We start from the raw sequence: 24,881 nt of genomic DNA, 5'->3' as shown, positions 1-24,881 counted from the left end.
TTCTGTGCCCATGCTGTGGCCAGAGCGGAGGGACCTGTGTGCTTTCAGCTCCTTTGCAGCCTCTGTGCCAGGTCAAACCTCGAAGAAAAGTGAAGACCGGAGGTCACCACCACCATGGCCAGCACAGAAGTCTTTATTGGTTGGTGATACACAGAACAGAGCTGTGGGGTCGGTCCTGGCTCTGAGGCCCCTTGCCCTTGAGTAGCAAAGGCAGAAATAGTCTCCGTGGTGCAGCAGCCTCTGCCAGAACAGCATCCAAGATATCTAAGTTGAGCCACTACAACCTTGCCATGGTGGGGCCAGACAGGCTGGTGAGGGAGTATCTCTGGAGCTGGCAGGGCTGTAGCATCTGGATCAGCATCAGGAAGATGGAGCTCCAGGAATGAATTGTGTGGTGTAGGAAGGACCAGGCTAGCCCCACAGGACTGTGGATTGTCCCTCCTTTGGCTCTTGTTGGCCTTGGGCTTCATGCTTCTCCCAAAATAGGACAAATACCCTGTGCTCTTGAGCCCCATGGATCTTACAGAGGTTTGATGCTCCCCTAGCAAAACAGTTTGGGTGTTGGTGGAGCTACCCCTACTCTCCCTGGGGCTGTCTGAAGGAAGGAGCATGGATGGGACAGCTGGTTCTATTAATCCCCAACAGACAGAACAAGTCCTGGTGCCTCTGCTTTGCATAGTCAGGCTGTGGGTCCAGGTAAGTTTCTGGGCAAAGGATCAGATTCTGTCTTCAAAGCCTGACCACAATTTGGAGACAGTTCAGACTGTGCTCTCCAGCCACAGAGGACCCTTGGGGTGGCTTTTCAGGGGAGTAAAGCATCTTGGGGCTGTGCACACCCCTCTCATCTCCTCTGGTTTCTGCTGTTGCTGATAGAAGGCTGCCAGGAGTCAAAGTCCTGGCCACAGATGGGCTGTGGCCATGCCTCTACTTGAAATTCCCATAGGTTTCAAATGAATTCAAGTAGCTGAGGGCTAGTTCATAGCAGAGCCCATACTGATCCTGTGGACAGAAGGATGCACATGAGAACCTGGTACACCAACACCTGCAGTGGAAGGCCAGCCTTGGTTGCCAACAGCTTCCTGAGCAAGCCAGGTGCAGGTACAGCCACTCTCCTCCTCCCAGTTAGAGCCCACCTTCCCCTGCTGTAACTGAGGACTGCGCTATCCCAGTGCCGGAGCCAGGTGGTCTCGGGAGGAGAGCCAGCGTCCATGGCACAAAGCATCTGCTGCTCACTCCCATCTGGGGTGCTCACCCTATGACGGCCTCTAGCACCCAGACAGGGTGGTAAGGTGGGTTCAGGAAAAGCGCCTGAGCACTCACAAGTGCAGCTCCCTGCTGAGCAGGCCAGGTGGACCAGAAAGGGGCAACTCAGTCTGCAGGATGCTTTGGTGCCCATATAGTTCTGCAGAACCTGCCCCTGAGTGAGTGGGTATCTCCCAGCGGCAGAAAACAGGAGTTTCAGAGGTCTCATCACCCCCCCCTGGATGATCTGAGCACAGAGGTGCTAGGGCATCTGCTTCCAGAACAGTCCAGGCTTTGGCTCTTGCTCTGGTGTTGCCATTCTGTCTGGGTTTGAAGTCAGCACCTACCACATCTTTAATCAGTTGTCTCCGCCGCCTCTTCAGCATCCTCACAGCCTGGGATATATCCACCAGCCCTTCGCTTTGGATCTGCTCACACAGGAAACTAGCAGCACAGAAGATCCCGCTCCGGCTGGCACCATCCCTGCGGAGGAGAGCAAGGGGAGAGTCACTTGCTCTGGGATCAGCTGATAGGGCTGAGTCTCAGAGGTGTTCCACTAGACATGCAGGCTCTCAGGATGATCTTGTTCACAGATCCTGCACCCAGCCAGCCTCCACAGGGAAGCCTTCCTCCCTGAACACAGCCGAATTCCTGTCCATATGTCCACCCAAGATGGAGCTGTGTTCCAAGTTCACTGGCGCAGCCTGGGCTGAGCCAGCTCTGTGCCACAGTTGCTCCTCTGAGAGATATCACTCACCAGCAGGTGACGAGGATATGACCATGCTGGCTCTGCCGATGGTGTGTCTCCACCTTCCCTAGCAGGCTGATGATCGTGGCAGGGTGTGGAGGAAGATGCTGCTGCATGGGCCAGTCCTTCAGTTGCCAGAACCGGACTTCCAGTGCAGACTTCTTGGGCTAGTGGGGAAGAAGGACAGCGAGTTGGGCAGAGAAGAAACCCACTGGCTTAATGGAGGGAAGGGCAGGACAGTGTGTGTCAGTCCTGGCTCAGCCATGCACACTGGATCAAGGGAGCAGCTCTGCAGTGGGATCAGTCCCAGACTTTGCCTTTCTCCATGGAGTGCTCTGAGACTGGCAGATGGACAGAGCACGAGATAAGAGCTGAGCACCAGGTGCATCTCAGAGTGATGTGGCAGTCCAGTGCCCAGATACCTGTCCCCATCCACCAACCACCACTGAGATGCACAAATTCTATCCACAGCTCCTGTCCTCCAAGTCAGAAAGGTACACAAATGTACCTCTGCCTCGTACCTCTGCCTGTAGGCTCACCCTCTTGGGACTAACCTCTCTCTCAGGTGAAAGGCCCTGCTCTGGCCAGTGCCCTTCTTGGACCACATCCAACCCCTCTGACTGCTGTGGCTTCTGCCATCCCTAGCTGTGACTTTGACCTGAAATCCTGCTGATGCTGGAGCCTGGTCAGTCTCCCAGCTCTTGCAAAGGCTGTTCTCAAAGGACTTTGCCATCTCCGTGCAAAGAGCACACCTGCTGCCTGTTGGTGAGGGCAAGTGTCCAGGCTGTGAAGCCAACTCCAGGCTCCTCTGAGATCAGGTGGATGTGGAAACGGCCATATGCAGCTTCACCCTGGGTGGGCCAAAACTCCACGTATGTCTAGGGGAGGAGACAGCACATGATCACATGCAGCCCCAGCCTGCACGCATGGCAGATCTCAGCACCTTGTGTGAGTATGCTCACACCAGCCCCTCGCCCACACGCCACAAGTGTGCACATGGGTGCTCTGCCTTGCTGTTTGCTGGGGACCAACCCACGGCGCTGCAGCCAGAAAAATAACACTCCTGCAGAGAGGACACCTGGGCAGGGGTAAGCAAACCCTGAGGGATGCTCCCTTGCTGTGAGACTGGGGACACCCCACCACTGTAGTGCCATGGTGGTGGGTCTGCCTGTCAGCAGGACCCTCCCAGGTGGAGCCCACAGACCTGCAGCCGGGTCCTGCAGCAAGCAGGGGGTCTCGAGAGGAGAGCTGTGCAGGGGCAAAGGCAGAAAGCACACTGCCCAGGCCCATGGGGAGCCAGGAGAGGGGAGGGCTACACATGGGCTGCTGACCTTGTCCAGCTCCTGGAGCTGGTTCAGCACAACCACTGATGTGCAGGTGTAATCCCAGACCAGAGACCAAAAATCCACCATTGTGTTGGGGAGAGGCAGCTGGGTGACGATGAGTCTGTCCTCCTCGCTGTATGTCTGAAAAACACACTGGCTGTGAGGGGAGTAAAAGGTCACAAAATCCACACCTTGAGAGCCTCTCTGACAGTGGGGGTGGCTCCCCTCCTCCCTGCAGCCAAGGGTCTGCAGGGCTGGGACAGAGCCCGAGGAGAGGCAGGGCACCCCGGCCCTGCTCAGAGCAGGCTGACACCCCGCTGCCCCTCAGCTCATCACACCCGGGCTCTGCAACCAGCAGGCAAAGACCAGCCGCTGTGAAGCAGCCTGCTGAGCTGCCTGTGAGGCAGGGCTTAGGCTGATCACGGGGGCCATCTCCTGGCAGCAGGGTCCCAGCCGCTGGGAAGCAGGCACCGCGAAGAAGTCTCAGGGCTGGGACACCTCAAACAAGGGTAGCGTGGTCTACCGCTGCCTTGAGCAGTGGTGCCCGGGGGGGTCTCTGTTGCTCTCAGCAGCTCCCACCCCGGGCTGGGGCTGGAGCCTTACGTTGGCAAACACGGCGTTGATGTAACCTGGTGAGCCATCCATGTTCAGCGAGGACATCAGGATGGGCCGGCAGGAATCCGCTGTGGAGGCAAGGTGCGGAGAGAGGGACATGATGAGCCATCCTCGCCCCGCATGAAGGCATGGGGCTTTCCCTGCAAGTGGTGGGGTCAGTGTGGCTCCCTGGGGCACGGGCTGGAGAGGCTGGGATGAACAGGCACCACCAGCCCCATGGCTATGAAAGCTCACGGCTGCCTGACATAGGATGTCTAAAACCCCATGGGCAGAGGCAGAGAGGTGCAGCAGTTATGAGGGTGGCCTCGTCATTACTCCCTGATGCCTCATCTGGGGTCCTCCACTGGGAAAGATGAGACCCAGCGACATGTTTGTCCCTGGTATAACCCATGAATACATGCCTCCAGCAAGCCCACAAGGAAGCAGGGATGGGATCTTGCTCCTATGGAGGGACCAACCTAATATATATTTATTACCAACCAGAAAATGACAACTGGACCTTGGGCAAAACCTGCCAGTGGCATGGTGCTGCGGAGGGAAGCAGCAGGGGAGCATCATCCCCCCTTGCTGCTCTCGGGTGCTGGGCACAGAGCAAGGGGCTGCCCATTCCTGCCAGTGGTACCTGGCAGGATCCCTGGCTTGCGGTTCTTGGACTGGTTGCTGGGTTTCATTGCTTCTTTGCATGGCAGCAGCTGGAACAACTCGGAAAATTTCTGCAGGGCCTGTAGGGATGATTCATCCAAGCAAGTCCTTCCTGTCAGCTCCTCCCCTTCTTCAGCCACCCCAGAGAAATGCTCCCCCATCTCCATCCCACAGCTGAGGAGGGCAGCAGTAGCAGAGACGCACCACAGGCCCGCCCCACAGCACCAGCCCCAGTGCACCAGATCCTGGCGGTACCTTGAACTCCTTCTCAAGGACATTGTTGTGCCTTGAGGTCTCAGATTCCTGAAGGCAGCGGATATGGCTGGTGATGCTTTCCACTGGGACCCCAGTGCTGCCACAGAGCAAGCCTTCGAGCAGCACCTCATAGAGGAAGGTGTACTGCTCCTGCATGAGGACATGGGTCAGCTGCATAGTCTGGAGCAGCTCTACGAAGAGCTCTGAGACTCCAGACCACCAGCTCACCGGCATCAACCAGGGCCAGGAGTGAGCCAGGTCCATCCTTCACCTTCCTGCTGTGGGGCCCTGAGGCCAGTCACCTCAGTGCAGAGAGCCTTGCTCTTCAGAAATTTCAACAACCCAGACAAGACTATCTTCCTGTGGTTTAATACTCCCTCTCAGACCAGACCCCTGCTCTAAGAAAGGAAACTCAAAAAACCAGTGAACTCGTTAGTCCTTCTACAGGCAGCTGGATAGTCCTGCCCCACCCAGTTTTCTCCAAAGGGTCCCGGCACTGAGCAGACCATGGGGACCTAATCTCTAGGCCAGGACACTGCTGCCCAGAAGATGCCACAAGGGCAGACATCCTGAAAGTCTGAAGGACATATGGACTCTCATTCATGCTCCTTGCCTACAAGACAGCCCTCCTACACCAGGATGACTGGTACATGTGAATGCTGCTGGCCTCTCAGAGGGTCTCAGGGGAACATGGATCCTGACTAGGTTTGGCCACAAGATCCTGCAGTCTCCATCTCCTAGCAGCTCCAGTCCCTGTGGCTAGACCATGAATGGCATGGCCAGTGTGGATTTGCATGCTACATCCCTGAGAAGGGTGGGAAGCAGATATGCAGCCTGACAGTGGGCAGGGAGCAGGTAACTCCTCACCTTGGTCTGCACCATGCTGACCCGCTGCTCCCGCAGCCGCTGCACACACTGAAACACATCCACCTTCCCCTCAGCCTTCCCCATCTTCAGGAGGAAGTCCAGGGCGATGAAGGTACCTGTGCGCCCAATTCCCGCACTGAGGACACAGAAAATTGGGGGTCAGTGGTGCCCCGGCAAGCCTTGTCCCAGCACCCAAGCGCTCCCAGCCCAGTACCTGCAGTGCACCAGCATGGGTCCAGCAGGCGCTTCCAACACCCTCTTGTTCACCATCGCCACTAAGCACAGGAGCTGGGCAGGGTTTCTGGGGACCCCGTGGTCTGGCCACAGCTGGTAGTGAAACTGCTCCACCACTCTTGGGAGAGCACAACCTGCCTGCAAAGGGGGAAAGATGGCTGGGAGCAGGTAGCAGGAACCAGCCTGGAAACTTGGATGAAGTAATTGCATGCCAACAAGTAGGGAGTAAACCACTTCAGGGGGGCACAGGCACAGAGTGTTCCCCCGCAGCATCCCTACTGCGATGACTGCTCCATTATAGCTCATCAGACAGCAAAGGCAAATTCACCCAGCACACAGCCACACAGTTCACTATGTTCTCTGCTTCCCTACGCTGTGAACTGCAAACTCGAAGTAGTAAATGCAGCTTGTGCCCCAGAGGAAAAAAAAAATCAAATCACAGTTTAGAGTGTTTCCATAGTCATTGAAAAGCCCTGGCTTCCCCAAAGAAGGTATTTCCTAAGGCTGGTACTGCACTGATGTGAATATAGTAATTTTTGTTACCAGACCATCATGTATTTTTCCCTAAACATTACATTCATTTGGACTGAACTAATGAACTGCTTATGTCCTACCATCAGGTGCTCTTGGACATCTACCTTTCAAATAGACTTTGCTCTGGGCGAGACAAGAAAAGACAAGAATACACATAACTGCAATTTCTTTACATTGTACATGTTTTCCCCTCCTTGCAGATCCTTCAGGTTTCTGCTTATTATTTGTGGTATAAATTCAGCAGAAGTACCCGTCTTGAGAAATGTCATTCTGTAAGTTATCTTAAACCATAAACTATCTGTACAGGTTTAGCAGCTGTAAGTGACCTTGGATCTTCAATGTGGACCCTCAGCATATTGGCCCAGGTGACAGGCAGGCACCAGTCCCATCATCCTGGATGTACAGAGGTGCCATTTTATACCCTTCAATTGCCTTTATAGCCTTTGTGATCACCTCATCCAAACTCTCGAGGATGCATGATCTGTCCATGTACATCATCAGTCCAGACTCAGCTGAGGTGGCCACTGCAGTTCACCAGTTGCCTTTGCCTGGCACAGAAAACTGGGGCTGATGCCTCGTCATAGCCCCCAGTGATAGCAATGCTGACCTGTTAGTCCTGGAGGCCAGGCAGGGCTCCCCACAGCATCTCTTGGCTGACAGCTTCCACCAGCTGTCGAAACTCAAAAGCTTTCTGCATCCCCATGTCAGCTACACACCAGGCTTACCTTCTGCAGGCAGAAGATGCGTGTGACAAGGCCTGTGGTGGTCCTGATGTTGTTGAGTGTCACGGTGAACTCCCCGTAGACCTGCTCCTGCTCTGGCCAATACTGCTCGCACTTGGTCTGTCAACAGCAGTGAGACCGCTAAGCATGAGCAAACTCACGAGGGGAGCGTTGCAAGCCAGCAGTGGTGTGGAGCTGCTCCCTGCTCTCACTGACAGCTGCACTGGGAGCAAAGGAAAGCAAAGCAGGCAAGGAAGCCTGGGCTCTGGGGAGGCCCAAGCTGAGCACAGGCTGAGATGGTTTCTCTACCTTGTTCTGCTCCACTAAGCCTGTCAGCATCACAATGACTGAGATCTTCTCCTGCCAGACCATCTGCCAGAAATCCAGCACTGTCCCAGGCAAGGGGCCTTGGGGAGAAAGAGAGCCCTGTGCCAGTGTCCAAGCCATGGGGGGTGTAGCTGCTCCCACCACAACTCAGATGTTCCCAGGCTATGAACAGCCCCAGGCTTCCCTCTGCTCAGGAACAAACTGCACAGCCTGAGAACAGCAGCACCTGACAGGGCGAGATGGGTGGCATCATCGCCCCTGTTAGAAACTGGGACAAGGAAGAGAGAGGGCAGGTGAGCCCAGGATATATCAGGAATTCACTGTTGCTTCAGGCGCTTCCCCATGCAGACCCTCAAGACGACTGTGAGCCGCTCCCACATTTAGGCTCCTATTTCCTGAAGAGCATTTCTGCAGCTTTGCAAGGAGCCTGAGGTCTTCTCACTGCATGCTGCACAGAGCAGAATAACCCGTCCTGGCATTGCACCACTGGATGGAGCCTGTCTCTGAGAGCACTGAGTGCAGACGTTTCAGGCATTTGCAGGTTTGTCCCTGTCACACCAGCTGTCAAAGGGAACAAACCAAGCTTGTGGGTTGAAGGACTGTGTCCTCAGGCTGGGTAGTGCAGGGACCATCTCCGGCTGGCCACTGCCAAACTGACACTGAGGCCTTCCATGCCCTGCAGCAGCCATAACCACCATTCAAGACAGAGGCCCAGGTGATACAAGGCCTTGGACTGAGCCGTTAACAGATCTTAGGCTGCTTTCCCAGGTCCCCACTCCCCAAAGTGATCAGGGCAGCAACTGGCATCTCCTGAGCATGAGGGCTGGGAGCACCCACCTTGAGCTGCAATGAAGAAGCGTGAACTCCGGTAGCTCTGTGGGGAAGAGGTTCAAACAGCTCTGATCACATGAGTTAAATGTTTAACAGGGAATGAAATAAAGGACCCATCCCCACAAGCAGCAGAGCCCAGAGCCCCTGGCACAGCGTGTCCCACAGCACTGAGAATAGGTACCCAGAGGCCGGATCTAAGCCTCTGTCCCCTCACACAGGTCCATTTTTGTTAGAAATGAGAACTGCACACAAACTCAGAGTACTCCAGGGAGCTTAGAGAGGACTCAAGGAGAGTGACATCACAAGATCTGCCAGCACTTGAGGGCAGCAAGTGTCAGACCTTGGGGCCACCCATGTGAGCAGCACTCTCCTCAATGAGAGCAGACAGGCACCTCTCCTACCCAACCCAGGCATCTCTACCCTGTCCAGGGCAGCAACTCCATGCTACCTACATCCACGTAGCTGGCATTGATGTAGCCATTCCCCATGTCAGAGGGCTGCAGCACCACGCGGCAGTGATCGTCTGAAAGAAAAGGAAGGTGGGAGTCAGTGGACCATCTCTTCAGGGCAGCAGAGTGACTGCTTAAGGAGGGGGATGTCATATTGGAAAGTCCAGGATGGTCTGCTCCCTCCTCAGGACATTTTCAGACATAAAGAGCAGCTAATGGAAAGAAAGGTGACATGGCACAGCAGGAAACACAACATGCTTTTGGGGAAGACTGTTAATGTAGTGACCAAATGTTCACACCACGTGGGGCCCAGAGAAGCTTTAAATTTTGATAGAAATTGGTTCACTCCCTCCACTTTCCCACAAATAGCCACATCTTGATGGGACAGGACATGACTAACAACAGGAATAGGAATGCAGTGATGAATGATTAAGCTTACAGGAAGATTTGAGGAGCAGAACAAGGATACTTCAACTGGACATAAAACAGTGGGGCCAACGTGATGATTTTGGAAAATGCCTCTGGCCACAGAGGATGAGATGAGGAGCTCAGCACTGCTGATGACCTGAAGGAGCACGTACACCAGCCCGGCACCTGTACTGCCCAACCACCTCCAAGTGGCTGTGCCAACCCCTGGTGAGCTCTGCTTACATGGGATGATGCTCTTGTAGCGGTTCTTGCTCTGATTACACAGCTCCTGCCCGGCATCACAGGGATGCAACAAAGTGGAGGACAATTGCTGCAGAGGAAGAAGACAAGCCCACTCTGCATTATCAAGTGTTCTGGGGCTGACCAAGGCCAACTGCATCACACACCCAAGGAAGGGGTGAGGGCTGGGTGGACAGTACAGCCAGGTGGGAAAGCAAAGCTAAACCAGACCTGATACTCTCTCAGACGCCCAGCACCATGCCTGTTGTCTGATTCATCCTCTGTCTGCTCTGCCTCTATTTCTGCCCTCTTAAACCTCTTCAGAGCCTCCAGCAGTTCCTCCACTGGGATCTGTGTGTTCAGCTTGCACACACCTAAGGAGACACAGGGGCCAGTTTAGCATGCACCTCACGGCTGGCCCTGGAGCTCTGCAGCTGGGACTGAGCTGGCATTGTTGTGGCCAGGACCCCACCAAACTCTAGATTGTCCTTCCCCACTCAGGTCCCTTTCTCCTGGAAGGCATCCTTTTCCCAGTGCCAGACAGTTTTGATTGCCTTGTTCCTGTAAGGACTTTACAGAGCCTGTAAACACTGTGGCTGTGCTTTTAACAGGCAGTCTGTCCAGACCATGCATGCAGAGCTCTGCTCATACTGCACCTCCTTGACATCTTCGCAGGGGGATAGTGCTGTTGTTCTCCGAGTTCTTTGAATTGTTGTACTTTCTCCTGCAAAACAGCAAGTCGGGCACATAGACCAGCAGAATAGAGAGAAAGAGAAGAAGCTGTTGCCCATGTAACAGCCCTGCCTAGCGCCTTGCTTTATCTCAGAGTCCACTTGGACACTCCCTGTCAGTGCAAGGTGCTGGATGCCTCAGAGAGCTGGAAAGATGGGATACATACTGACCTGAAGAGCACGAAGAGTAGCAAAATCCCCAGTGCCAGGAGTGTAATGATCAGCGCTACTGCCACAACCATGGGCATACCGCCCAGCAGAGGCCTTGACTCCTGCCCTGCAACCAGCACAGACCAGACTCAGGCTCCTGCACAGCCAGAACCAGGAGAGTAGCATTGTACTGGAGAATAGCTAAGTTGGAGCAGAAAAATTAGGTGATTTTGTGGTGTGATACGCTCCAACGTGGGCCCTGTCTCCCTGACTGCCCCAGACATGGACAGAGCCTGGTGAAGTGTTTGCATTTCTGGGCTTCAACATGCATCAGGGGAGTACTAGGACTAAGATGCAATTGTGGCAGAGATGATGCACAGTGTCCAGCTGCCATTGGTACCACAGCTGCCCAAGTGGCCAGGGGTTACCCAAAGCCCATCTACCATAGATAGCTTCAAGATACAGAGAACTTCCACAAAGATGGAAGTAGGAAAATGAGACCAGACCACTCCTGTGCTCAGCCAATTCCTCTCCATGGAAAGCAGCCGGGCTGGGAAAAAAGTGAACATGTGGGAGAGAGGCTTGGGCACAGGGTGCGAGGACCTCACTTACCAACAGAGAAGCTGTAGCAGATGCAGGTGAACTTCTCTGCCTGTTGGGGAAGATGGGAGGGAGAGCTCAGGCCACTCCTGCTCCACTGCCCACCCTGGGGACAAATGCCTCCCACCCATGGCCACCAAATGCCCCAGCTGTGGCCAGGGACCCTGGGGCACTGTCCTGCCAGCGCACCCGGGCTCTCAGCACCGGAGCTGGGAGCAGAGCCCGCTCGGCACTGCCGCTCGCCATAGACCCTGCCGAGGGTCCAGGCCCTGGCTGGTCGTGACCCGGAGAGCAGGAGCCCCCCGTGGTGGGTACCTGCTGCGAGCGGCGGACGAGGCGGAGAAGGACCGTGTAGTCCCAGCCCGGCTGGAGGGCAGCGTTGTGGAAACCCTGCCCGCGGGTCCCCTCGCCCAGCACAAAGTCCATGGGGGTGGTGAGGTTGATCACGGCGGCCACGTAGGTGTCGGGCTGCCGGCTGGCGTTGAAGGGCTGCGGGTCCCCCAGGCAGGCGCCTTCCACCGCCGTGCTGTTGTGTGTGGCGGCCACGATCAGCTGGTGCTCCCTGCAAGGCGGGAGGTGAGAGGGCCAGGGGGGACAGGGATGGGGAGAGAGGGAAGGGGGCGGCTGCGGGCAAAGGCTGTCAGAGGGGAAAACCCTCTCGGGGCTACAGAGAGCAGAGCTGCTGGGCGCTGCACTCACGTCACTGCCTCGGGGGGACGGGAGATGGGATAGAGGGGAAGTACGGCTGTTCCTTGGGATGGGGAGATGTCACGGACGCTGCGGCAGCTGATGTCAAGAGGCTGTGCGGTGCCTGGAGGGGAAGAGCTGGGGGATGAGCATCCGCGGGCAGGACAGCAGGGGCTGTGTGAGGAGCAGGGCAGCTGCGGGCAGTGCAGGCTGCAGAGCACAGCTCCTCTGTGCCCAGGCTCCTTGGTGATGGCCACAGGGCCACAGGGCTGGGGACAGAGAGCTGCCTCAGCCAGGGTGCACGTCATGGCCACCCTGGAGGCAGCCTTACCCAAGCTGTTGGTCTGAAACTCCCACAGCGACGCAGGCCCGGCTCCGGCAGCCGTGAGCCCCTGCATCGTCACCACGTAGCTGCTGCTGGGGCTGTGCTCAGGCAGCCAGTGCTCAGTGACGGAGCTGCTCAGCCGCAGCCGCTCCATCTCCAGGAAGCCGCCGTCCTGCGCACTCCTGGCCGTGATGTTCAACTGGGGACAGGGGACCGAGCTGGAGGGCAGCAGCTCTGACCTGTCCTCTAGGAACCTGCCCACAGCACACCGAGACAGAGAAAAGCACCCCTGCAAGCCTCTCCTCCCCTGCGCCTGCCCCCCTTGTCGAAGGCTCCTGGAGAAGAACCAGCAGGAGCCTTGGCCCCGTGTGTGGACCTCAAGGGACACAAGAGGACGAGAGGAGGAATTTGGAGCCACTACTCAAGATGTCAGAGTGGCTGCGTCTGTGAGCAAAGGACCAAGCCTCTGTGAAGAGCTGAGCGCAAGAGGGAGGCCGATTGTTTGAAGAGTAATGAGCCCAAGGCCAGGTCACCGGTACGGTATTGCAACAACACAGGCACTGTGGTGACATCCCCCACAAGAGGGGCCCTGAACAACTCTTTTTCTTCTCATAAATCATGACAGCCTTCCCTTCCCCTGTTTCCCCAGGCTGCCTGCACAGAGCTCCAGGCAGGGAGGTCCCTGGCAAGGTCAGGGGCACCACGGGCACTCTGTGGTCCCCTGGTACCTGGTATCCGATGATCTCCCCTTTGCAGGAGGGCAGCGCCTTCCACCTGAGGGACCCTGTGTTGGGATCCAGCCACAGCTTCTCCGGTTTGTCCGGCACTGGAAGCACAAGAACACGGGGTCATGAACAATGTCAACAAGGAAGGTTTGATCCCAGAGCAGAGTTCAGGCATCTCCTGGGGAAACGGGCTGCAAGGTGACCCCCTAAGCAGGATTTGTCCCCACAAAGGCTGCATATGCTACAGCAGTAGGAGCAGCAACAGTGTGGTGAGAAGGGGAAGAGTGAGGAGGGGATGTGCTGTGCTCCAGGGACTGCACAGTCCCTTTTCCAGAGCTGCAGAGGCTCTAAACATCCCCGATGGCAGTACTATCACTGTAGGGAGCAGATGCTCAAGCTGAGCTGCCAGGCAAAGGGCACCTTTACATTTCATGTAGGTGGACACATACTTGTTTCCTTCGTCCTGATGAGTTGTGTGTACAGGATTGTGCTGGGGGGCAGGAGGATGCTGACATTATAGACAGTGAAGGTCTGCAGAGGGGGACAGGTGAATGTTCCCTCCTGCCCATGTAGCATCTCCTCTCCCTTCACCTCCTCAGCCTCACAGGGAGGGGAGGAAGGCCCTGCCAGACGGCACATGGCCTGCATGCGCTGGCAGGCATCTGGGAGCCTGCAGGTCCAGTTCAGTTTGATGCTGGTGCTGGAAATCTCCAAGGTCTCAGGGACAACCTGGAGGACCTCTGTGAAGGAAATATTGCAAGAGGGTCAGTCCCTTCCCTTCCCCTCCCAGCCCTGCAAGGGTGCTGCAGTTGGAGAGCCCTGCTCCCCACCCTGCCGGGAGGGAGAGAAAGCAAGAGGCTGAAATCGGTCACTCCAGCTCTCTGGTAGGGGAGCAGCAGGAGTTTGGGGTCATGATGTGCTCAGAAGCTGAAGGTGACCTTTTCGGAGAATTCCCCCAGTGGGACAACTGCCTCCATTCATTCAAACATCAGGACATGGTGGGGGCAACAAAAGGAAGCACAGGACAGTGTGTCCCCAGCTGGGCTACATCACAGCTCACACAGAGGAACATGGGGTCCTTCTGCCCTCACGCCCTTGGAGGTCTGTGGTTTCAGTCAACCTTTGGTGCCATGGGAGACCACAATGGGGCACATTACACCTTGGCCTTGCAGGAGCTACTTCTACAGTCATCAAACCTCACAGCACTGGCCCCAAGGGAAAACCATGACCTTCCCATACTGACTCTCACCCAGATACATTCCCAGCATTCTGCCCCTGCAAAGGACCATCCTGCCCCTGGTGCCTCCCTTACCAATGCACTTCACGCTGGGGTGAATGTAGATCCAGTCACCTCTGATGTTTCTTCCCTGCCAAATCTCTCTGTTTACAGGTTTCCCATCACTGATGGTCTGACCTTTATTCCAACATTTGATTTTGGTGAAGGACGGCTGGAAACCCTCAGGACAGCTCAGCGTCACTTCCTCGTTCTTCTTGTAATTCTCCCGGTCTGGTGCCAGCTGGATTCTTTGGTCTCGCCAGGGCCTTTGGCACGTTTCTGACAGAGGTGAAAGTGGGTGTTAATTGGGCTGGGAGGTGACAAGCTGGGTCAGAGCTGGGTGGTGGGCTATTGGCAATCACTCAGTTTGGGGCAGAGTGGGGCAGCCAGGAGAGCTCCTGATGCCTCCCTTACCAATGCAGTCAAGTCTGGACTTAATGTGGATCCAGTCACCTCTGATATTTCTCCCCTGCCAAATATCTCTGTTTACAGGTTTCCCATCACTGATGGTCTGACCTGCACGCCAGCATTTGATTTTAGTGAAGGATGGCTGGAAACCCTCAGGACAGCTCAGCATCACTTCCTCTTTCTTCATATAATTCTCCCGGTCTGGTGCCAGCTGGATTCTTTGGTCTCGCCAGGGCCTTTGGCACGTTTCTGACAGAGGTGAAAGTGGGTGTTAATTGGGCTGGGAGGTGACAAGCTGGGTCAGGGCTGGGTGGTGGGCTATTGGCAATCACTCAGTTTGGGGCAGAGTGGGGCCGCCAGGAGAGCTCCTGATGCCTCCCTTACCAATGCAGTCAAGTCTGGACTTAATGTGGATCCAGTCACCTCTGATATTTCTCCCCTGCCAAATATCTCTGTTTACACGTTTCCCATCACTGATGGTCTGACCTGCACGCCAGCATTTGATTTTAGTGAAGGACAGCTGGAAACCCTCAGGACAGCTCAGCATCACTTCCTCGTTCTTCATGTAATTCTCCCGGTCTGGTACCAGCTGGATTCTTTGGTCTCGCCAGGGCCTTTGGCACATTTCTGGCAGAGGTGAAGTTGGAGCATGGTTAGGCAGTAGAATGGAAATCCCCAGCAATCCATCCAGCCACTGAAGGGAGATGGAAGGTGACACATCCATCTGCCAGGATGTTACACACATGCAAGGCGTGTTTGGAGGATGCTCTCCCTGTGCACCTGAAGCATGAAGGGTCACTCATCCATGAACCTCCCCTCTCACCCACTTCTGCTCATGGACATTCGTAGTCATCTCCCACAGCTCACACAGGGAGGTTTCAACATCTCTCCCTGCCCATCTCCCTGAGAACTGGGCTTCCCCATGCACGGCCATCCCCACACTCAGCACATCTTTGTTCCTGCCTGGGGCAGTCCCACATCCCCACCACCTGAGGGAGGGCATTGCTTTTCCCCCAGGTGCATCCCTCACAGACTCCAGCCCTGATGCCAAGGGCTGACCCAGCCCCAGGCACTCAGGGCTCCCTTCAGCCCCCTCCACTACAACTCCTGGGGCTTCAGGAGATGTCCCTGTGAGGGAATGTCCCCAGGCAGGTAGGGGGACAAGCAGATCTGTGCATTCCAGGGTGGCAGCTGGAGGTGCAGCAAGGATCATGGCACCTCCGTGCACTTCGGTACTGGCCCCGGATCCTGCCCCAGGCCCTGGCACCCATCTGCGGGGCCCCAAGCTTGGCCTACTCAGGAAACACTGCAGGAACTGCCAGCCTGGCTGGCTGGCACTACCTTGTCTCTTGTCTCCTGGCCAGGCTGTCCTTTTCAACAGTTTGCACAGGCAACACAGCACCAAGGGACTGTGGTGTGCCTGCAGCTTAGCTGGGCAACATCACGACTGGCTATTAAGGGTGAAGGTAGAGAGGGGACATGGGAGAGTTGCTGCTGTCTCACTTACCAATACACTCTACAGTCCTCTCAATGCGCATCCAGGCACCTGTGATGTTCCTGCTCCACCAAGTATTTCTATAGAGTGGTCTTCCAGAGCTGACTTGCAGCAATTCACTTGCACATTTGACCTTGGGGAAGGATGGCTTGAGACCTGCATGGCAGGTCAGTGTCAGTTCTACATTGCTTTGGGAATAATTTTTGTTTGATGGAAACTGAAGTTTTTCATCCCACTGGGGTTTTTGGCACATTCCTGTCAGGGAGAAAATGTGAGAGTCCTTCTCAGGGACAGGGGATGTTCAGGCAGGAGGGGGACCAAGACTTTGCCATGACTAACTGTGGTGTCAGCATTCAACACCATGAGGAAACCCAAGAGTCCCCAAGTGCAAGAAAGGAGTGTGTGTCTGTGCAAAGCAGTGATATAGGACACTGGGAGAGAGGTGAACTGAGGGGCGGGATATGGCCTCCTCCAAATTCCCCATGGCCTGCAACTGACGAACAGACTGGGAGGAGATGTAGGCACAGTGAGAAAACCCATTCCACATTGAAGTCCCTCCCCATCTTGGAGACTGGTCCTAATTGGGACCCATCTCTGAGCTGTGGCCAAGGAATTTTGTGGATATAGCAGAATGTCCAGGGTCCCTCCTTGGGGAGAGGCACATGTAGCAGGGAAGACCTGCTGATCCTCCACTTACGTCTGTGGCACTCCAGGTTTTCTGTTACCCCATGCCATGTTCCCTGAATGTCCTTCACCTCCCAAGCATCCTTCCAAACTGAAGAGGTTTCTTTTGCACATCTGATCACAGCAAGGGGAGGAGAGTCCTCTGTAAAGCAGCTCAGTGTCACCTCGTCATTGGGCCCATAAAACGACTTTTCTGGGACAAAGTGGAGTCTTGAGTCCCACTGGGGTTTCTGGCATGTATCTGCAGAGGAGAAGGAGCGGATGTAAGCAGGATGAGAAAGGGTCTGCTGTGGGGTCTATTGCCTTGATTTTGACACTAGCCTAGCTCCTTTGGTTACTACATGCAACTCCAAATCCCTCTCTTGCAGCCTAGAGCAGAGCTGAGGGTGGCAGCAGGCCACCCCAAGAGCCGTCCCATCCATCCCTAAGGTGTGTGGGCTTCCCCACTCAGACTCCATTCAGGTAAGACTGACCAGGGGACTGGGATCCTCCTTGGACTTCACACAGAGGTCCTTCCATTCCCACCACCTCCACCATATGCCCAGACACTGTTTGAAGGTATGGGGCTCACAGTAGCCCCTAGTGCTGGGACCTTTGTTCCTGCCTTTTAACTCCTCCCCAGGAGCACAGATCCTGGCAGCCCCCTGCAGCAAGGTGCTCAGATAAAAGATGCCCTGGCACTGACGGGACAGGGGGGAAAGCCAAGGCATCCAGGTCTCCCATTCCTGGACTGTCACCCAGGTGGGGCTGAAGCACGACCATGTCACAGAGGGTCTGTCACCAGCTCAGGACCCTGGGTCAGGGTGATGTGGGGCTGTGCTTACCCTTGCAGGTAGCAGTCCCATTCCACAAGGTCTGGGGCCCCTTGGAAATACATCTGATCTCAGGGACCGATGGCACATACTCCCCAGCACAGCTCAGCTGCACCAAATCGTTCAAGGCGTAGCTGCTCTGGTGTGGGGTAAACTGCAGCTTGGGGTCCCAGTCGGAGGGAACTTTACATCTTCCTGTGTGCAAAGGACATGAGGGAGAGCCCTGAGGGTCACTGGGCTCCAGCAGTGTCCTCGGGGGGGAGTGAGGAGTCCCCACCCAGAGGGCTGCAGGTCCCCCTCACTGCCGAGGGGTGGCAGAGATGAGAACCTCTCAGGATGAGGCCCCAGATCCCAGGTGCATTAACCCTCCCTGCACCCTCGGGCCCTCCTGCCCACCCAAGTGCTGTGGAGGGATCCCAGCCAGTGGGATGCAGCAGCCCGGTGGATGATGCTCTCTCCCCCAGAGACAGGGGCTGTGAGGTGCACCAGACCCAGTGAGTCTCTGCTGGCACCACTCACCTGCATTCACGTCATCTTGCTGGGCACTACCCACTCACACCCATGTGCACACTTACTTGAAGCAAAAGGCCATTCTAGCTGCTGATTCACTTCTGCTCTGCAGGTTACGCTTTTTGTTTTCTCCTCTCCATCCCTTGTCCAAAATTCCCACTGGCTTCTAGGATGGGGTACATCCTGTCCCATGTCCCTCCCACCCTCACCCAGGATGGGCAACACCCCCACCTTTGTCTTGGCAGAAAGTCTTTAACCAGCTGCATGTTTCGTCGCATTTTGCAACATGTAGTTTGGGCAGTTCATGGAAGTAAATATTCATATTTGTTTTCCATTAGTTTCTAGGCAGGAGTGCTGCTGTCTCTCTGCATGGCACTAATTTGGGTTTCTACCCTCTGACCAGACACCAATTTTCATGTAATAAGAAATGTATCCCTTTGTGAGCAGTCTTCATCCACAAATTCAGCTGTAAGTACACACACATTGTCCACAGTTACCGGAGTGCCACCAGGCTGCCACAGTGACTTTGCACTGCCTCCCAGCACACTGAAATGGCATCAGGGCTCACCACGAAACCATGATTGCTTTTGCCTCCTCATGCAGCAGGCCAACAGACCACAACAGCTGCATCATCTCAGCCAGAATAAATCTCCTGCCAAATAAATGGAATAAAATACCACCAGACAGGCAAACTGAGCTGCAATGACGTCAGGCAGGTGAGAGCTATTTGTGAAGGCATTTCTAGCTTTCATTTTGCATTTCAGGACCCAAAATCATGTCTGTACAAAGTTTATTCATCGATGGGTATCCTTCCAGCCTAGAGTCACAGCAGAAATGTGGGAAATGGTTGCTTGAAAAGAGGTTTGTGGGGCCTGACCCCAAGCAACAAGCAGTTGGAGGGAATGAAACCTCTTCACTGGAGACAGCACCAGGAGCCAAAGGGGCTGCAAGTGCTCACAGGCATGGCTGGCCTCTCCCAGACTGCACCTGCCTTGACCTTCAGTGCAAAGGGGACTCCTTGCTTTTCATTTTGCAAGTGCTTCATACCTCGTGGTAGCTGATACAGTCCCTGCAGTGACACAAAACTCAGCAGCAGCACATGGCAACCTGCTGGGCAGGAAATGAGGAGGAAAACAGAAATTGTCCTTCAGGTGCAACCTGCTGACAGGTGCAGATTTCGAGAGATATCTGGGACAATGGCTTCCTACAAACACCAGCAGAGGCTGGCAGGGGTGGTGGAGCTGTATGCCAGAGCTCTGCCTTGCTCGCAGACCCGCCCCCCCCCCCCCCCCCCCCCCCCCCCGAACCTCTCACCAAAACTTTTAGTGCCCTTCATGTAGCAAAGCATTAGCTGCTGATACAGCCGTGAATAAACCTTGCTAGAGGTTTTCAGCCTTGTATGGTGCTCCCTCACAGAGGCATAGGGTAACGCTATGTTTGAAAAGCCCACATCTCGTGGTTGCTGCTTTAGAGGTGTAATAATGTACAGTAAGTACATGCAGACTTACTGTAGCACAAAGGAGAATTAGTCTTTGTTTAAAGTTTATTATTTTTTTTACTAAAAGGTGAAGCTTCTGCATGCTGATTAGGCATATTCAGCATTATACTAATTATTGTTGACAGGCATTTAGGAGTGATTCAGCCTTTCCCTTAGTTATGGACAGTTCACTAAAGTACAAGTAAATAGGTGCTGTGTAAGGGTCCCCAGGCTGGAAGCGTGTATGAAGGGATCCTTTGGACTGAGCTGGCACAACAGCCACATATTTCTGACTAGGCTGGCCACCTTCTCTTAAACCTGGGAATTTATCAGCCCTAACCCTTTGCCAGAGATGTCACCAACTTTTCCCTTTTCAGAAGAAAAGGGCCTGGCAGAGGCACAGTTTTGTTTCCTCCGTCCAGGAGGTCAGTGTCTACTGGGAGGGGGTGGCAGAATGCTGCTGTGATCCAGCGTGGTTTCCACTGTGGCATCAGGCAAGGGCAGACAGCTGAAACATGCTTCTGCAAAGACCACACGTGTGGCAGTGGTGTGTCGGTGGCCATGTTTGCCCTTCGGGTACAAGGACTATGCTGGTGAGCGGTCCCTCCTTGTACCTGGCTGTGCCCGCAGAGCCCCTTGCAAACACCAGCGGGTGGCCTGTCCTCTGCAGCTTGTCCTCTCCCTTCCCAGACTTCTGAGCTATGGGTGTGGTCATTTGACCCCTTTTTTTCTGCCCTGCAGGCTCCCCTGTGCCAGATGTTACCCTGTGCCTGGGGCAAACAGGGGCTGAATCCAGCACCCAGACCCAGGCTGGGCATGGACCACGAAGGGCAGAGCCTGAGGGCTGGGTGGGAGAGACAAAGGCAGTTCATCCGCATCCTCAGAGGAGCCAGAGCCTGGAGAGAGCTGCTGTAGGACAGTGCACCAGCCTCAGAAATTAGCCTGTGAATTAATACTGTCTGACAGAGGGACGGGTATGACAAAATGAGCTTGCTTGCCTTGCAAAGGGGTAGTGCACACCAGCAGGACAGCCTGGGAGGATGCCAAAACCTATTTACCTCCTGTATGCATCCTGCTAGCAGTGCCCATGCCGTCACAGTCCCTCCAGGCCTTGCCTCCTACCCACACCCCTGCTGCTGCACTGGAGCTGAAGACGTGCAGAATGTCACAGCACTGGTACTATCTGCATTCAGACGTCTGCAGCCACTTGGAGCCCATTCTGGTGGCATTTCTGATGACCACTTGAGGTCAAAGCCTAGACCAAGGTCAAAGCCTAGACCTTAAAGTCTCTGCTTCCTCACAGAAGGGGGAAGAGAAGACACTTTCAGTCCACATCTGTTTTTGTCTCAAGAACATTGCTGAATACAATTCAAATCAACCTCACTTCTAGCCTAGCCCAAGCCTAGCAGGCATGTGATTACCATTTGAAACTCACTGGGATAAGCTAATCCATGACTGCTGAGTGCGGTCAAGATGCACAGGCTAGGGGGAGCACCTCTGTCCTCGCCCTCTTTCTTTCACTCCTTCCCCAACCACTCCATAATATTTGGCATGGGAAAGGAGCTCCTTGGAGCCAAGGTGCCTTTGCTCTAATGCAGGGTGGCTGTTTGTGTGCTGTGGTGGTGGCCACGGGAGGCTGTGTGGCACACACGAGGCAGAGAGTATCAGATCTCCAGCAGGCTGGATCTTATCAATTATAAAAAGGACGTGGATGCACATGCCTGTGTGCGGGGGAACTGGGCACTGCTGAAGAAAGGAGACTGCTCACAGACAAAGGGGAAAGAAACACTCAGCTTCTAGCCTTCTAGGGACTAACAGCATCCGGAAGAATAAAGAAACAGTCATCAGACACTGTTTTTCACCCTGCACCGTGGTATTCAGAGAGCCGCCCACAGACTCTCCGCCCCCAACGGTAGGAAAGAGGCTGAGACAAGTGAAATTTCAGCATGGAAAATATGGTGTAGATGTGAACAAACAAGCACCTCTTATAATGTGCAATGTGTGCTCACTGCAAAATGGAGAATGCTGAATGCCAAGGCAGGAGTGGTGACAAAAGGTTGGTCTATTTGCCTCACATAGTCAGACATTTACCACTACAGGGTTTTTTTTTTTCAGTTGATGCTATTAAATGAATACCCTCCTTGTTAATATTGTTTAATACCGATGAATATAGAAAGCATTTTACAGAAATGTCTGGCCTGCCCATCCATGCTGCAAAGAATTTATGAGTCTGGCAGGCAAAACAAAGAACCAGCATGCCTTAGAAGAAGATGTCGGGGACGATCAGAAGAAAAGAGAAAAAGCTATGCTGGTAATTCAGGTCAGACTCCTGGTTTCAGCCCTTTGCTTACCTCAGCAAAAGATGTACTTCCTTACATTGTATTATCCCATACACAAAGAACAAAAGACAAGATGAAATCTAAGGAGCAGCAGGCAAAGTTCAACCCTTTTCCCATGACAGCACATCAGCTAACAGAGGCAACAGCAAAATGCGATGGAGTCTTGCTGTGTTTGATGCCATGTGCTTGCTGAGAGGAGCTAAGAAAAGCAACTACTGTTTCCACCAGTGGAGAGTGGTGCTGCAAGCCATTGAGAAGATGTGCACAGGTCTTAAAGCACCTCTGTACTCACTGCTAGCAACCAAAGCTGCCAAGTGGGTCTTTAAGAGCAAGCAATGGGCAGTGTGAGGGTGGGGAAAGGACAGAGAAACCTCAGGGGTGCTCTGCATGGGAGCATGCCAGGGAAAGGAGGTGGAGAAGCAGGTCACTGAACAAGGCACTGTGGGAGATCAGGGGAATGGTGGCACTTTAACCTATACTGCTCTGCCATGCAAAAGCACATCTGACAGGATTTTAAGATCAGGAGGTGAAATACTTGTTTCCTGAATCTGTGCTCTGGTGATGGGAAGTGGAAGCACGGTGGAGCGCCAGGTTCACAGCCCCAAGGGTGTCAAGCCCCAAGGTGCTCCTCTGAAGCGTAGTGTTTGTGTTCCCCACAGGATTTAGTCTAGGCACTGTTTGAAATTCAAGTCCCACTTTCAGATTAAGTGTGGCCTGATTTTACTTAGCACCCTCCCACCCACCGGGCATTGTAGCTATGCTCCTAGTTAGGGTTCCCTGTAGCTGCTACTACATCACTGCATAATGTCAAGCAAGGCTGGTGAAAGAGCGGCCAGGACCAGCCTGGATCACAGACCCTGCCTCTGCAGAGAAAACATTCTTCACCTGTCTCCCAGGTTCACTGGGACTATAAGGAGATAAAGCTTTTGTACAGGTGTGGCATCTCATGGCAGGAGAAAAACCCTGTAAGAAACAGCACAGCAAGACAATAAGGTGACAACAGGACAATGAGACAATGCATGCTGCTCAGTGCACAGTGCCCCTGTGACGGGGTGAGTAGGGCAGCAGTGCTGTGCTAGCTCACACTTGTACCACATGCACCAACCACATCCTCCGTCTGCAGCTGCTCTGCTCTTCCCTGGGCTCCCAGCAGTGTGTGCCCTCACCTGGGACACAGCTCTGCCAACTGGACTCATTTTCTTGGAAAGTCCCTGGCCCCATGGCCCATGGCGCTTCCCCAAAATTACTGCCATGCCTGTGGCTTTTCTGGAACTGGTACTGCCAGTGCTCAGTGCTGGTGGGGAGGACACAGGGTGAGGTGGGGAAGCTGGTCCCAGTGATCTGGGAATGCAGGAGTCCTGCTGAACGGGGACAACCTCAAACTGCCTGGCACCCTGGTCCCTCCAGTGACTTTCTGGGTTCCTGGAAGGGGACAGTGATGTGTAGTGGGAGAAGCTTGTCCCCACTGGGTTATTCCTTCTCTCTGATTGTACCCTACATCTCTAGGGTCACGAGAGATGCTTAGGGACCCCTGGGAAAGGGGACCCTTGGGTCATGTCCTGTCCCCATGTCCACCATCTCAGCTTTACCTTGCCCCACAGCTTCTCTCTGCCCCACAGAGGTCCTTTCCACCCTAACGAGGATGGGAGACACTCTTCTGCCCCATCCTGGTCATCGCCCTTGTCCTGTCCCTCAGCGACAGAAGGACCCCGATCCATCAGGTGGGCACCTCGGCACAGGTCCCGGGATGGGATGAGCCCATGTGCTGAGGATACAGCAGGGCTGCCCACACTGCTGGGTGCGGCTGCCAAACATTTTTTCTTGGTTCCTCTTTTTGCAAACACCAAGGTGCACACTCAGCAATACATCTCTGCTGCAGGCAGCCTCAGGCTTCTCCAGGAACGGCTGCATGACTGAGATGTGCAGAGCACACCAAGAGTCTGCTGGTAACTGGGTCCCTGCTGTGTCCCACCACACATGGTACAGGGGGGTCCTGGCCTTAGAGTGCACTGTGCAAACAAGCTGGAAAGCCATGCAACTCTTGGGTGCAGTTGCACACGCTGGCCTGGGAGGACAGCTTCCATGGAGGATCTGGGCAAGGGGGAAGCACTTTGGGCAGGAGGTTAGTGTGCAACCTCCTCTGTTGCAGGTTTAGCCCTTGGTTTTTGGGTGACAGTGTGCTGTGCTCACACTCTGCAACCACAGGGACACACTTCCTCTGGGAACAGGGTCCTGTGGTCCCTATCACACCGTACGGACACTGCTGTTGCTTCACGTCAGATCCTGGTCCCATTCCCTGGCCTCTATCATAGCCAGGATACTTAATCAGCAGGTTTCTCCAGCCTGCGTCAGCCCAGACACATCCCTGCAGCAGAATGGGACAACATGAGTAGATGCTAGTTTAATGATTTTTATCATCTAGCTCCAGCAAGATTGGTTTAGAGAAGTGCTCCAGTTCAGCAGATGCAGAGCAACATAAGGTCAGAGCCCCTGGACCACAGCTCAAACCTCAGACAGTGTGGCCTCCTAGGAGGTCAAATAGCATGTGAGCCTGCATATAGATACCCACTGACTAACTCTGCTGGGATGAAAGTGTGCAACCTTTGTAGGAAGAACCCAAGAGAGCCCTTGGGGTACCCTGTCCTTCCAGCACCAAGGAAGCCTGTTAAAGAGCAACGCCAGCACATCATAGCTTCTGCCCCTGCAGGGTCTCCTGCACACAGGGGCTCAGCTCACAGCTTCCCACATCTTTTCTGGGTACGAGTACCCATCTCCAATATGGTGAGAACCGGGTATCCACACACTGTGCAAAGAGATACGACCTTCTCATTCTCCCAGGGACACTGCCCACTCTGTGGAGGAACATTACAGCCCCTGCAGAGGCTTTCCCAGCACACTGAGCTTTGCTGCCCTCCATCCCTAAACAGAGCTTCACTCCACCACAACCTGACTGATGCCTGAATGTTTTGGGCCCTAGTACGGACATCAGCTCCAGTTCTCTCTGATACAGCTACTGCATGCTGCACACACTAAAGATACACAAGCAACCTTGCAGCAAGAGAACAGCAAAACCTTTTGGTGTGGGGAGAGGAACAAGGAATTCTTACCTGTTTCCTGGGGTTTTCTGGAGCTGTCAGGGTCCGGCTCTTTCTGCTCCTGTGCTGCTAGCAGAGGTGTGAGCAGCATTAAAAATGTCCACCGAAGGGCCATGTGTCGTTATGCC

At 54.5% G+C, this 24,881-nt stretch overlaps 1 protein-coding gene across 1 annotated transcript; it reads right to left on the bottom strand.

Annotated features, from left to right (window-relative positions):
* Positions 1-124: 124 nt before the first annotated feature.
* Positions 125-24,868, bottom strand: LOC141973432 (receptor-type tyrosine-protein phosphatase T-like). Its single transcript, XM_074931990.1, has 29 exons — positions 24,820-24,868; positions 17,345-17,539; positions 16,534-16,761; positions 15,849-16,091; positions 13,970-14,221; positions 13,107-13,397; positions 12,661-12,758; positions 11,939-12,131; positions 11,620-11,731; positions 11,236-11,482; positions 10,933-10,972; positions 10,342-10,447; positions 10,096-10,163; positions 9,671-9,813; positions 9,443-9,530; positions 8,795-8,865; positions 8,349-8,385; positions 7,494-7,591; positions 7,188-7,304; positions 5,909-6,066; positions 5,695-5,830; positions 4,828-4,977; positions 4,553-4,652; positions 3,919-3,998; positions 3,322-3,456; positions 2,743-2,868; positions 2,000-2,157; positions 1,590-1,725; positions 125-999 (listed from the first exon to the last, which is right to left on the bottom strand). The coding sequence occupies exons 1-29, from the start codon at positions 24,866-24,868 to the stop codon at positions 925-927; spliced, it is 3,930 nt and encodes a 1,309-aa protein (XP_074788091.1). The 3' UTR covers positions 125-924.
* Between the last annotated feature and the right edge of the window lie 13 nt (positions 24,869-24,881).

Source organism: Athene noctua, chromosome Z (assembly GCF_965140245.1).
Source record: "Athene noctua chromosome Z, bAthNoc1.hap1.1, whole genome shotgun sequence".
NCBI lineage: Eukaryota > Metazoa > Chordata > Aves > Strigiformes > Strigidae > Athene > Athene noctua.
This window is presented reverse-complemented; position numbering and strand designations above follow the sequence as displayed.

Coding starts and splice junctions, on each gene's coding strand:
- LOC141973432 (XM_074931990.1), bottom strand. CDS start 24,868: ATGGCCCTTCGGTGGACATTTTTAATGCTGCTCACACCTCTGCTAGCA. Junction 17,540..24,819: donor GCTCACACCTCTGCTAGCAG/CACAGGAGCAGA, acceptor CTCCCTCATGTC/CTTTGCACACAGGAAGATGT. Junction 10,448..10,932: donor CTGCTACAGCTTCTCTGTTG/GTAAGTGAGGTC, acceptor TGCTGGTTGCAG/GGCAGGAGTCAAGGCCTCTG.